The sequence below is a fragment of the Priapulus caudatus genome, unplaced genomic scaffold, assembly GCF_000485595.1.
Source record: "Priapulus caudatus unplaced genomic scaffold, Priapulus_caudatus-5.0.1 Scaffold461, whole genome shotgun sequence".
Classification (NCBI taxonomy): domain Eukaryota; kingdom Metazoa; phylum Priapulida; class Priapulimorpha; order Priapulimorphida; family Priapulidae; genus Priapulus; species Priapulus caudatus.
The window spans coordinates 216,975-229,778 of NW_014577522.1; the positions used below are offsets into that span (position 1 = coordinate 216,975).

The 12,804-nt window shown below is 47.0% G+C and overlaps 1 protein-coding gene and 1 long non-coding RNA gene across 2 annotated transcripts in view; both read right to left on the minus strand.

The window, feature by feature from the left end:
* The window catches only part of LOC106810667 (cytohesin-3-like), a gene marked incomplete at its 3' end in the record, with an annotated part of 3,872 nt that extends 3,155 nt beyond the window's left edge, over positions 1-717 (minus strand). Inside the window, 1 exon segment of the mRNA XM_014814099.1 lies at positions 673-717. Within this exon segment, the coding sequence (XP_014669585.1) occupies positions 673-717 (45 nt within the window).
* A 4,221-nt stretch (positions 718-4,938) lies between these two features.
* The window catches only part of LOC106810672, an 8,363-nt gene continuing 497 nt past the window's right edge, over positions 4,939-12,804 (minus strand). Inside the window, exons 2-3 of the long non-coding RNA XR_001394051.1 lie at positions 5,595-5,668; positions 4,939-4,986 (exon numbers count right to left, since the gene is read on the minus strand). This is a non-coding gene — a long non-coding RNA (uncharacterized LOC106810672). The remainder of the gene's footprint in view (positions 4,987-5,594; positions 5,669-12,804) is intronic.

The window sequence follows — 12,804 nt, forward strand, 5'->3', positions numbered from 1 at the left end:
CATTGGCCGAGTTCAAGACGTTTGTTATCTTGTTTCATCTCTCCGTACCTCACCTTCCACTCCCATGCTCACGCTGTGCTGCATGTTGTGCGTGCGTTTGGTGTGTGTCAATGTGCCCTTGTGACTGTTGCTGTGTGTTTGTGTGTGTGTGTGTGGTGTGCTGTGTGCGCGCGTGTGTGTGTGTGTTGGAGTGTGTGTGTGCTGTGTGTTCGTGCGTGCATGTGATGCCGTGGCGTGTTGTGTGGGCTGTGTGTGTGTGTGTGATGGTTGTGTGTGTGGTGTGTAGTGTGTGTGTGTGTGTGTGTGTGTGTGTGTGCTTCTGTGCGTTGCATGGGTTCGTGGCGCGCTGTGTGACTCGCTCGCACCGCGTGTGTGATGTGTGTGTGAGCTGCTGTGTGTGTTGGTGTGCTGTGTGTTGTGTGTGTGATGTGTGGTGACTTGCGCTGCGTGGTGGTGAGGTAAGTACCGGTGGAGTAACTCTGCTGGCCAGCGTCGCCGCCGTCGTTGATGCCGCGGTTCATGATTATGAATCTCTCCACCTCGCTCCCTCCCCCTCTCTCTCCTCCTCCTCCTCCTCCTCCGCCTTTCTCCTCTTCTTCCTCCCCTCCTCCTCCACCTCCTCTCCTCCTCCTCCTTCCCTCTCCTGCCTCCTCCTCCTCCCTCGGTACGTACGCGTGAGTAAACTCTGCCTGGCAGGTCGCCGCGCGTCGGTTGCATGCCACGCGCTTCATGATTATAAATTCTCTCGACACTCGCTTATCCTTCACGGCCGGGTTGTGTAAGACTCGTGCTTCAGCATAATGACTGCAAAGTGAGCACGTAGCACGTGTCTGAAACCAAGAGCATCGCCAAGGCGTCAGGCGCGCGTGGTCCTGAAACACAAGAGCATCGGCCAGGGTCAGTTGCGCTGTCTGAAACACAAGAGGCGTGTCTCGAAACAACGGAGCATCGCGCCAGGCGTCAGCGCGCGCGCGCGTGTATGTCTGTGTGGTGTGTGTGTGTGTGTGTGTGTGTGTGTGTGTGTGTGGTGTGTCGTGTGTGGTGTGTGTGTGTGTGTGATATGTACTGTGTGTGCCGCCCGAACGGCCGGCGGGCACTCCGCGACGGTGGGCGGTGCGCAATGTGCTGTGCGTGCGTACGTGAGTCGTTTGCGTACACGTGCGTGCGGCTGCGTGCTTGCGTGCGTGCGTGCGTGCCGTGCGGCGTGCTGCGTCGTGTGTGCGCTCCCGCTATAGCTTACGGCCGCCTGCTCTAGGACAGGCTTACGTGGAGAGTGTTAACACACCGATATAACAGTTTTACTTTGTCAGGTCAACACGCCTGTGTAAACAATTTACCTGTGGAGGTGAAACACGCCGGGATTGCCACTGGCAAGTAGCGCCTGAGCGAACGCCTCTCATGCGATCTATCTCTGCGGCCTCCTCGCGAACGCCGAAAACGCTCCAGAGAACTGGTCGCAGCCCGGCCTGCACGAGGATTCATGTCTCGCGCAACTCATGCAGTGCGACAAATCTACTACAGCACCTGCCAGGTTGAAAGTGTCCGTGCCTGGGAAGAGAGATGACGCAGCGGTGACGGCACGGACGACGCCAGCGGTGACGCGCGGACGACCCAGCGCGTGACGCTGCGGGACGACGCAGCGGGTGGGACGTGCGGACGACGCAGCGGTGACGCGCGGGACGACGCAGCGGTGTACGCGTGCGACGACCCAGCGCCGTGACGCGCGACGAGCAGCGGTGACGCGGTGGGAGGTCGCGCTGGATGCGGCCGCCAGTGTGAAGTGGTCGGGAATTGTATGACCGCTTATGTGGCAGCTCTGCGATTCAGTGGGACGTCAGCGTAAACTATAAAGCAGAACCGCAATGTGCGTCAGCTTGCGTTCAGTGCGCACGTCAGCGTAACTAGAGACCGCCTATGTGGTCAGCTTGGATCAGTGGACCGTCAGCGTAAACTAGCAGACCGTTATGTGGATCAGCTTGGTTAGAAGACCTGAGTCGGGACAGTAATAAGCCTCATGCGTGCGTCAGTATAACTTTTACTGGACTTTGTCCGTTTAGGGTGAAAGGACGTTGATGGTCCATGCAAAAAAGAAACCTAGTCGTGGTTAGTTAGACCAGCAGACAGAGTGTAATAAGTAAAGGCCCCCTAATGTGACTTGGTCAGTGGTCCGAATAACCTAGAAGAGTTGTTAAACACAAAAAAGCGATAAATATTTTAAAAAAAAAATATAACTAAAAAAACCAACAACCTATTAAATCGCCAGTGAGTTTTGTCCGTCGTCAATAGTCAACAGTAAGAATTTCGAACGGGAACCTTGCCCACGCATGCCCGTATTATGTATAATTTTACTTGAACCAGCTATTTACGTTTAAACGAAGCAAACGCTATCGGGTGACATCCGGTCTGCGAGGCAGCAGATATAGGAAGTCCGGAGCGAACAGCAGGATCTCTGTTGTTTACTCGATGAAAATTTATGCCCAGATCGCAACCGCTCTTTCTTTAAAAATCTCACAGAGGTAGTAGGGGTGGGGGAGAGGTGCGGATGTCCTTCGTTTTGCCTCGCCAGCGCGTAAATGTAAAGCGGTCATTGCGGTTGGGCAACAGCTATGAGATAACATACAGCGTCTTCCACACATACTGTTATGGTACGCTGGTGTCATGCTGTCGGTAGGCGTGTTCACTGTCGACGTGGCAGAAAATATACGCTATATAAAATTTATCGGTGATATAAATATATATCGGCTGTATATATATATGATATAGAATTAAGGTGTTAAAATTCTTACTCAGCAAGCCTTTCACAGTTTCTCTCTTCACTCAGGCTGATTAAAAAATATTTAAAAAAGTGTTTATGTCTGATGAAGAGGATACTTCTTGAAAGCCTTGCTGAGTAAGATTTAACACTTTATTGCTATTTTTTCTTATTATTTCTACGTTCATATCTACATGCTTGTTTCGTGTGTTTTTACCTGCTATACACACGCACGCACGCACGCCACGCACGCCACGCACGCCACGCACGCACGCACGCACGCACACGCACGCACACAAACGCACACACACACCACACACACACACATATATCCTATATATATATATATATAATATATTATTATATATATATATATATTATATTATATTAATAATATACCTCCATCAGGCAGTCACGCCCTGCCTCGAATAGGACACGCGTGGGTCCACTCCACCTCTGCTCCCAGGTATCGGCCGATGGCGGTCTTGTGAGTCCTTCCGCGGAACAGACGAACTGTGCAACGTCCCGTCCGAGGTCAGTCAGACGACAGCCAGCCCCCATGGTCGATGAGATTACTCGATCCCTGCCAGGTGACAGCAATCGCGTGGACAGTGACAGTGACACAGTGTCAGATGACAGGTGACACAGTGACAGACGCACTCCGACAGTAGGAATTTACGCGCCGAAATCACGAACCGCGAAAGGTTATTAAGTTGATAAAGATTGCCTCCATTATATATATATATATAATATATAAATATATATATATTATATAGATAGATAGATAGATAGATTAGATAGATAGCATAGATAGAAGTATAGATAGATAGATAGCATAGATAGATAGATAGATAGATAGATAGTTACAGAGTAAATAGTTTTTTTTTTTTCGATAAGATAGATAGATTGATATATTAGATAAGATAGATAGCACTGCATTGCATTCGATTAATTGATTGATGATAGCATAGATATCGTTAGACAGAGCCAGATTAGATAGATAGATAGTTAGTTAAGCACGGTAGATAAACTAGGATACGATACGATAGATAAGGCATTCGATATAATTGACAGGGCGCGATCCAGGATTTTTAGGAAGTGGGAGATAGTTCCAGGAAATGCAACAATAAAAGCGGCACTTTTCCTGCTTACTTTTTCTGGCGTTTAAAAAATGCTGCCGAAGGACACTTTGGAGGGGTTTGGGGGACCGCCCCCAATATTTGGTCTTTTTTTAAAATGGTGATATTCTGAGAGCATCTGCAGCAGTAATTTGATCTCTAGATGCAAAAATGTATCAGCATCCGCTGTTCCCGGACGTCTGCGGACCCCTCTCTTGCCATTTCTAGGTTGTTTATAACGAATTTACACATATATACAGTAAATCCTTTATCAGAAAAACTAGCCGCTAAACAAAGATTTTTTTTATCGGGAGACAAATATAAGAGAGCGTGTGTGTGTGTGGTGTGTGGGGTGTGTGTGTGTAGTAGCGCGCGCGTGCGGCGTGCGTGCGTGTGGTGTTATGCTCTCTTTCTATTTCTTCTGTGGTAAAAAGCGGGGGGGGCGGACCCCGGTCGACCCCCTCTGGATACTGCCCCCTAATTGATATGTGATACTGTATACATACATGGACCACGCTACACTATAACTTTGGTGCGCTTTAATTGCGGAGTCCCGTCTATAATCCAAACCTCGCCTTCCAGCATTACCACGCAACCCCCCCATCTCACTTTCTAATAATTACGATTGGTTCTAAATTGCAGGTATTAATGCTTGTGGGCCGAATCCAAATTCAAATTATTAAACTGTTCCGTGAGTGATCAAACCCTGAACAATCATGTGCAAGACTTCAACGGAGAAAGATAATTAATGCGATTACGTAAATTATCCGTGTATTGCTGTGTGCGTGTTGGCGGTGCTGTTCCGTGCGCCACGTGTGTGCGGTGCGTGTCTTGCGGCGCGCGGGGATGAGATGGTTCCATGAATTAAGCTACCTGCCCAAAATGTTATATTAACGTTTACTCAAATAGGTGTCATTGGCGGGTATTTCATCAAGCCTTCATTCAGTTCCTCTATTGACTACCTCGCCGCGCCCCTCACCTTCTTAGGGGTCCATGTTGAACTTCTTGCGACCGATGCTGCTGCTGCCTTAAGCTTAGGATTCTCCTTATCCGTGACGCGACGTGCCACCCTCCCCAGTTCTCCTCGGTGACCTCTGCAATCTCATCCTTCAATTGCTTGTGATAGAGCACGATCGAGAGCCAAGAATAAGGGATGCAGTCGTACGTCAAGACGCTAAATAAGCTGCATACAGCACAATTCAACGAGCGTATTAAGTATATACTAATACGCTCTTGGAGCAAAGTATGTTCAGTAGTATAGATGTACACGCAAACGCCGGCCTATAATTAGATATTACATATTAAAGTGATCAGGTCACCCGTACAATCAGTAAAACTAAAAAAAAAATATTTCCACTGTTTCTTTCACAAAATGTAAGCTAAGTCTGTTCAGCTTTTTTATGGTTAAATTGATGCATGTATACTTGCCTATTTTTACTATATTGTTCGATGCTCAACATTACACTCGTGACTCATACATAGCCCATAGTAAGCAATTAAAAAAAAAAAAATAAATTGTTCAAGATAATAATATCAAATCGTCCAGGGTTTTGATTTTAACTAGTTGGAAAAACATCTTAATCAGCGTTCTAAGAATTTGACGGATACATTTAGTCCGTTAGTACTTACTTCAAATGTAAAAAATGTCAACAAGAAATTTTCGTGACGTAGTAAATTTAATATTTATTTTTTATTTATTTTTTATTTTGTGTCTAGATCCGTACCTGTATTTCTATGACTAGTTCTGCTTTGCGTTTTCGAATGGTAGCCAACAGCTCCTGCTCCTCTAGCGTCAGATCTGCAATAAATCACAGACGGACATGAAACGTCTGCTGAAACATTCACAGATTGCTATAGCATTATAGACGAGTTAAAGTTCGTTATTCACACGTTTGAGAACGTGTTTTCTGCTCAAAATCGGCTGCAACTATCAGCCTATAATTAGCTGATGTACGTGTGTACTGTTGTACGTGTGTACATTGTAGTGTGGTACTGGTGTACGGTGTATACATTGTTACGTGATGTACTGTGGGGTCTATTGTACGTGTGTACTGTTGTTGACGTGTGCTACATTGTTGACGTGTGTACTGTCTGTACGTGTGCACGTTGTACGTGTGGGTCTGCCATTGAACGATGTGTACTGTTGTACGTGGTGTGGTGAGTTGTACCGTGTGCTACATTGTACGTGTGTACATTGACGTGTTGCCTACATTGTACGTGTGTACATTGTACGTGTGTACTGTTGTACGTGTGTACATTGTACGTGCTGTACATTGCTGCGTGTACTGTTTGTACGTGTGTGTACATTGAGTGGTGTAATGTAGTGTGTACAATTGTACGTGTGTGCTACCATTGTACGTGGTGTGTACATTTGCTACGGTGTGTGCTTACATTGCTACGTGTGTGTACATTGTACGTGTGTGCTACATTGTACGCGTGTACATTGCTACCGTTTTATCGTTGTACGTGCTGTACATTTTGTACGTGTGTGTACATTGTACGTGTGTGTACATTGTACGTGTGTGTGACATGTACGTGCTGTGGTGCATTGCTACTGTGTACATTGTACGTGTGTACTATTTGCTACGTGTGTATCATTGTACGTGTGTACGATTGTACGTGTGTATCATTGTACGTGTGTAAATTGTACCGCGCTTATCGTTGTAACCGTGTGTACATCTGTACGCCTGTATCGTTTGTACGTGGGTACATTTTGTACGGGTGTACATTGCTACCTGTGTATCCGTTGTTACGTGATGGACATTGTACGTGTGTCCCCACATTGTACGCGTGTATCGTTGCTACTGTGTGCTTACATTGTACGTGTGTACATTGCTACGTCGTGTATCCATTGTACGTGTGTACATTGTACGTGTGTACATTGTACGGCCTTGTATCCTTGTACGTGGTTACATGCTGTACGTGTGTTACATGTACGCGTGATATCGTTGTACGTGATGGCATTGCTAGCGTGGTACATTGTACGCTTGTATTCGATTGTACGTGTGTACATTGTAGCGTGTGCTACATTGTAACGCTTGCTATCGTGTACGTGTGCTGACATTGTCCGTGTGCTAATTTGTACGCTTGCTATCGCTGTACGTGTGTTACATTCTACTGTGCGCGCTGTGCGTTAGTGGTTAGTTGTACGGGAAAAGTACGCCGTGTAGCTGCCTGCCTTGGAGCCTCGAGATTGTATCCAGCATCTGCCTACGTCTTTTATCGGCCAATCACAAGCCTTGGCCTTCGTCAAAGGAGCTTATAATGATTAACGATGCTTCGCTGTTGAGACACTGCAGGTGCGAAATTTCGCCGACCTATTTTGGTGTACCGCATGTCAAACACGCGTCTGAAGAAAGCTGCTTGGAGCGTTCTAAACATCAATTGTTTGCCCGCATTCTCCCGGCAGCCGCCACATTCGCTAATGGCTTCTCTTAGTCGTCATCTACCACATAGCTCCTACAACAGTACACTTGCTGTAGTACACTTGCAGTATTGCAAAGTAGTGTAGCACTTAGCTCGTAGTGCGCGTAGGTAGTAGTAGTGCAGTTAGTGCAGCAGTAGTACACACTGCCTGCAGTACAGCAGTAGCTACACTTGCTGCTTAACCACAAGCCCGAGCGCTACCACTGCCATCGGAGCGGTTCTATGCTGCTACCAAGTACTAGCTAGGCCCGCTCAGAGCACTTATTAGTATGCCATAGTAATTTGTAAAAAAATAACATATCCACGAGGCGCCGACGTACGCTGACGATTACCGCCAGCGCAACCTGCGATTAAAACGTGTGTGGTAGTATTCAACAGCATCATAAATCACATTGTATGCCATTTTATAATGCTCTGCGTAGTATTGGAGATTGTCCAGCTCGTGCGGCGCGGCCGAATGGTAAACGCCCAACGAATAATCTCATTACGTGCGGTCCTGTAATTTATTCGCTCTGCATCCTGTGGGCTTGGGTAGATGCGTGTACATTGTGCGGAGCCGCGGAATGTTCGCAAACCGGTGGTTTTGCGGGGCGAAATGAGAGAGCAGAAGGAGTGTAGTGAGAGAGACGAGAGACGAGCAGAGAGAGCTGACCGAGCGAGAGAGAGAAGAGAACGGGAGGGAAGGAGGAGAGAGAGAGAGAGAGAGAGAGAGAGAGGAGAGAGGAGGAGAGAGGAGGGAGCAGAAGGAAAGAGAAGGAGGGAGCAGACGAGACAGAGAGAGAGACGCCAGAACGCTGCGCCAAATGCATATGACGGGCGGGAATTGAAAGGCACGCAGCGATTACATAGCCCACGAAGCATACACAACTCTCTCTCGCGACACACGCGCGCACACACACGCACGCGCGCACACACACACACACACACACACACACACACACACACACACACACACACACACAGCACAACACACTCACACACACACACACACACAAACGCCACGCAGCACGCACGCACTCCACACCACACACGCACGCACGCACGCACGCACACACACAGATATATATATATATAATTATATATATTATATTATACTATATATATATATATATATATTAATATATAATATATATAATATATATATTGAGAAAGGCTGCGAGGAGACAGGCCAGAGAGAGCCCCCAACACTATTATTATTTTATTTATTATTATTATTATTATTACCACCATGACCATATAGGAGAAGGACAAACAGAATGCCAACAAAGCTGCTTAACGCTAAAAGACATCGGTGCAAAAAACTCAGCACAGTGTGACACCAGTGAGTGACTTTTACCGCACCAGCGGGCGCCACGAATGGCAGTCATCATCATCATCATATATAATATGACACTAATACAGTTATATATATATATATATATATATATATATATATATATATATATATCATGTACTGATATATATATCTATTACAAAGATCTATAAACTTGTTATAGTTGCGATCACGCAGGTACTACCTATACATTCGGCCTCTGTTAAACCAACAGGCAGCTATACGTAATCATGATACTGCGGTCACACGTCTAATGCAAGTAGGACGACACGCTGCTGCCTGCCAGTACCACTATGTATGGTCAAGCATCGCGGGCGCGTTGACTAGCATGGATATACCGTACACCAGGTTGTTGGACATTCCCTCCGGCGCTGAACTCCCCGTGTGACGACACGAAGCGCAGTCTATTGCTACCGCCCGACGTAAAATATATTAATGTTCACGCGCGTCCGTGTGTTTGCCTGACAATTGTTGCTCGCAGCGCCGCGCCAGTGGTCACGTCGGCGTACTAATGGCCACGCAGTCGAGACTATTAGTCGCGTCGTTGCGCGAACGTCGGTGGGATCACGTGACGTGCATCTCGGAACGCTCTCGAAGGTTTCGTCGTTCGATTTCAGCGCTCGTTAATTGCGTTGCTATTTCTGCGCTGCACAACGACATGTGGAACATACTTCTTATTGTACGTGTGTACATTGTACGTGTGTACATTGTACGTGTGTACATTGTACGTGTGTACATTGTACGTGTGTACATTGTACGCGTGTATCGTTGTACGTGTGTACATTGTACGCTTGTATCGTTGTACGTGTGCACATTGTACGTGTGCGCGCTGTGCGTTAGTGTTAGTTAGTACGAAAAAGTACGCGTGCAGCTGCTGCTTGGAGCTCGAGTTTATCCAGCATCTGCCATGTCTTTTATCGGCCAATCACAGCCTGGCCTTCGTCAAAGAGCTTATAATGATAACGATGGCTTCGTGTTAGACACTGCAGGAGAAATTTCGCCGACCTATTTTGTGTACGCATGTAAACACGCGCCTGAAGAAATGCCCTTGGAGCGTTCTAAAACATCATTGTTTGCCGCATCTCCCCGGCAGCCGCACATCGCTAATGGCCTCTGTCGTCATCTACCACATAGCTGCACAGCAGTACACTTGCTGTTACGTAGTACACTTGCAGTATTGCACAGTAGTGTAGTAGGCGTAGTGTAGTAGTAGTGCAGTAGTGCAGCAGTAGTACACACTGCTGTAGTACAGAGTAGTACACTTGCTGCTAACACAGCCGAGCACTACCACTACCATCGGAGCGGTTCTATTCTGCTACCAAGATACTAGCTAGGCCCGCTTCAGAGCACTTATTAGTTGCCATAGTAATGTAAAAAAAAACATATCAACGAGGCGCCGACGACGCTGACGATACCGCAGCGAACCGCGAGTGGTGGGTAGTATCAGAGCATATAAATCACATTGTATGCATTTATATGCTCTGGTAGTATTGAGATTGTCAGCCTCGCGCGGCGGCGAATGTCCGCAAACGAATATCTCATTAGTGGTCTGTAATTTATTTTCGCTCTGTATCCGGTGGGTAAGATGCGTGTACATGAGCGGAGCGGGAATGTTCGCAAACCGGTGGTTTTGCGGGCGAAATGAGAAAGAGAGTGAGTGAGTGAGAGAGAGAAAGGGGAGGGAGAGAGACAGAGAGAGAGAGAGAGAGAGGGAGGGAGAGAGGGAAAGAGAGGGAAAGAGAGGAAGGGAGGCAAAGAGACAGAGAGAGACGCAGAACGCTGGCCAAATGATATGACGGGCGGTGAATTGAAAAGGACGCAGCGATGTGAACATAGCACGAAGCATACACACTCTCTCTCGCACACACGCGCGCACACACACGCACGCGCGCACACACACACACACACACACACCACACTACGGGCGCGTGGCACGACAACACTCACACCACCACACAACATACAAAGCGCCACCGCGGCACTGCACGCATCCAAGCACACACACGCACGCACGCACGCCACGTCACGCACGTACACACCGATATAATAATATATAGGTGAATTATAAATTATTATATATTATCATATATTATATATATATATATATATTGAGAGAAGGCGAGAGACAGGCAGAGAGAGGGCACCCTATTATTGATTATTCTATTATTTTATTCATTTTGACCAGGCATGACCATATAGGATCGAATGGACACAAACAATGAATGCCAAAAAGGTGCTTTAGGCTAAAGGAGATGTGAAAAAAAACGGCACACCAGGTTTGTGATCACGAGTGGATGACGTTTACCGCACCAGGGGCACGAATGGCAGTCTCTCATATCATATACTTACATAGAAATACATTATATATAATTATATAATATATATATATATATAGTATAGTGTACTATATTATTTCTTACAAAGAGTATAACTGGTATAGTTGCCAGATCACGCAGGTCATATATACATTCGGTCCTTGTCAACCAACCGGGCAGCTATACTCGATCTGATACTTGGTCACGACGACTTGCAGTTAGGACGACACGGATGTGCCTGCCGAATACCTTATGTATGGTAGACAGGCGGGCGGTGACGTAGAGGGCAGATGGATAATACTACACGAGGTTAGTGGACCGTTGCCCTCCCGGCTCGCTGACGTCCGTTGTGACCAACGCAGTCAGGGTAGGCCGCCCGACACAGTGCAAATTTAATAAGGTTCCAACGGCGGCGTGATGGTTTTCGGGTAATTATGCTAGATGGCCTCGGATCTAATGTTGCTAGCCTGTGAGCGTCGCGGCCGAGTAGACGGACCCCCTCATTCCCATGGGTGATGATGGACTGGACAGCATTAGCTGCTGCATGGTAGGTGGTACAAAGTCTCTAGATTTGAAACCACGGCACCTCATATACGGATAAGGTTTCATCTCTTATATTCCAGTATTCCCTTATGGAATGGGCACCTCCATTTTGGGTATGGCCATCCTTGCAGGTGATCATTCGTGTGTTACTGCGTTCGAGTTAAGTCCGCTGTGCGTTCCTGAAACTGGTGTGTATCTCGTTGTGCGTGACTGGCGCAATGTAATTCGCAACATGTGCACTGGTCACTTGTTCCATATCCAGCATCTCGTGCTCAGGGAGGGCGCGATGGCTTGTGACTCCGAGTGAATCTCTCTATTGTTATTTTCTTTTCTTGCTTGTATCTAGGCTTTGAGTATCATAATGTATGCAGTGTAGAGGCTGCTCTGCACGTCTCATGGTTTGAGTGATTGGAGATAAGTGCGCTTCGGTATATTAGTCGTAGACGGGCCTTATGACTCATTCTCTACGTGGAGCTCCTCTGCGCTAACGATAATGGATGAACTTACTTGCAGGAGTCACTACTTGTCTTACACTTTCCTATCTTCTTCTGTGCGTACCTTTTTCCGGTCTCCGTTAGAGCTTGATGGACGTACAGGCTGTCCCTTCCCTCGTGTAGTACCTCCAAGCGGCAAGCTGCTGGAATCACACTGGATTCTTATCCTCCTATCAGCGGTCGTAAAATATGCTAGTACAGTGTGGGTGCCGCACTAGATCTCTGACGTCTGTGTCGTAGCGTTCTTGTAGCTTGAGGTCTTGTCAGTCGAAACTTATAGTTGTCGTTGTGCGCTCCCTCCAACGGCTCGTCAATGGCTACTACGTTCTGGCGTATGCTAACTTTGAAAGATATGGAATGAATCCTAGCAATGCGACGCAGGCGTCTTCCTTGCTTGTTGTGGCTCGTTGGCATGTGTAGCGACTGCTTGACTTATCAGGCGGTCTACCTCAGCCTGCTGCTCAGTGACGATGTGCCCACATACGTTCACACTGCTCTTCTTTATTTGAACACTTCTTCAAGTTTAGGTTTCAAAGATCTTATGCAGCGTGCTACGACTTCTATGAGTTCGGTGTCGTGTTTCAGTGAAGTCCTGTTGCTGCTATGAGGATGTCATTCCATTATTGCTCGCGCTCTTTCGATTGATCTTGCAGCATCTATTGTATAGCCATAATTTCCTGCGATATTTCTGGTGGCGCGATTGATACGATCAGGTAATAACGTAGCCAACCTGTTAATCCTTCCTGTGCGATGGTAGGATTGAATGTTTACTGTTAGACAAACGGACTTGATTGAGTCTAGGCTCTGATCTGCAAGAAACCTG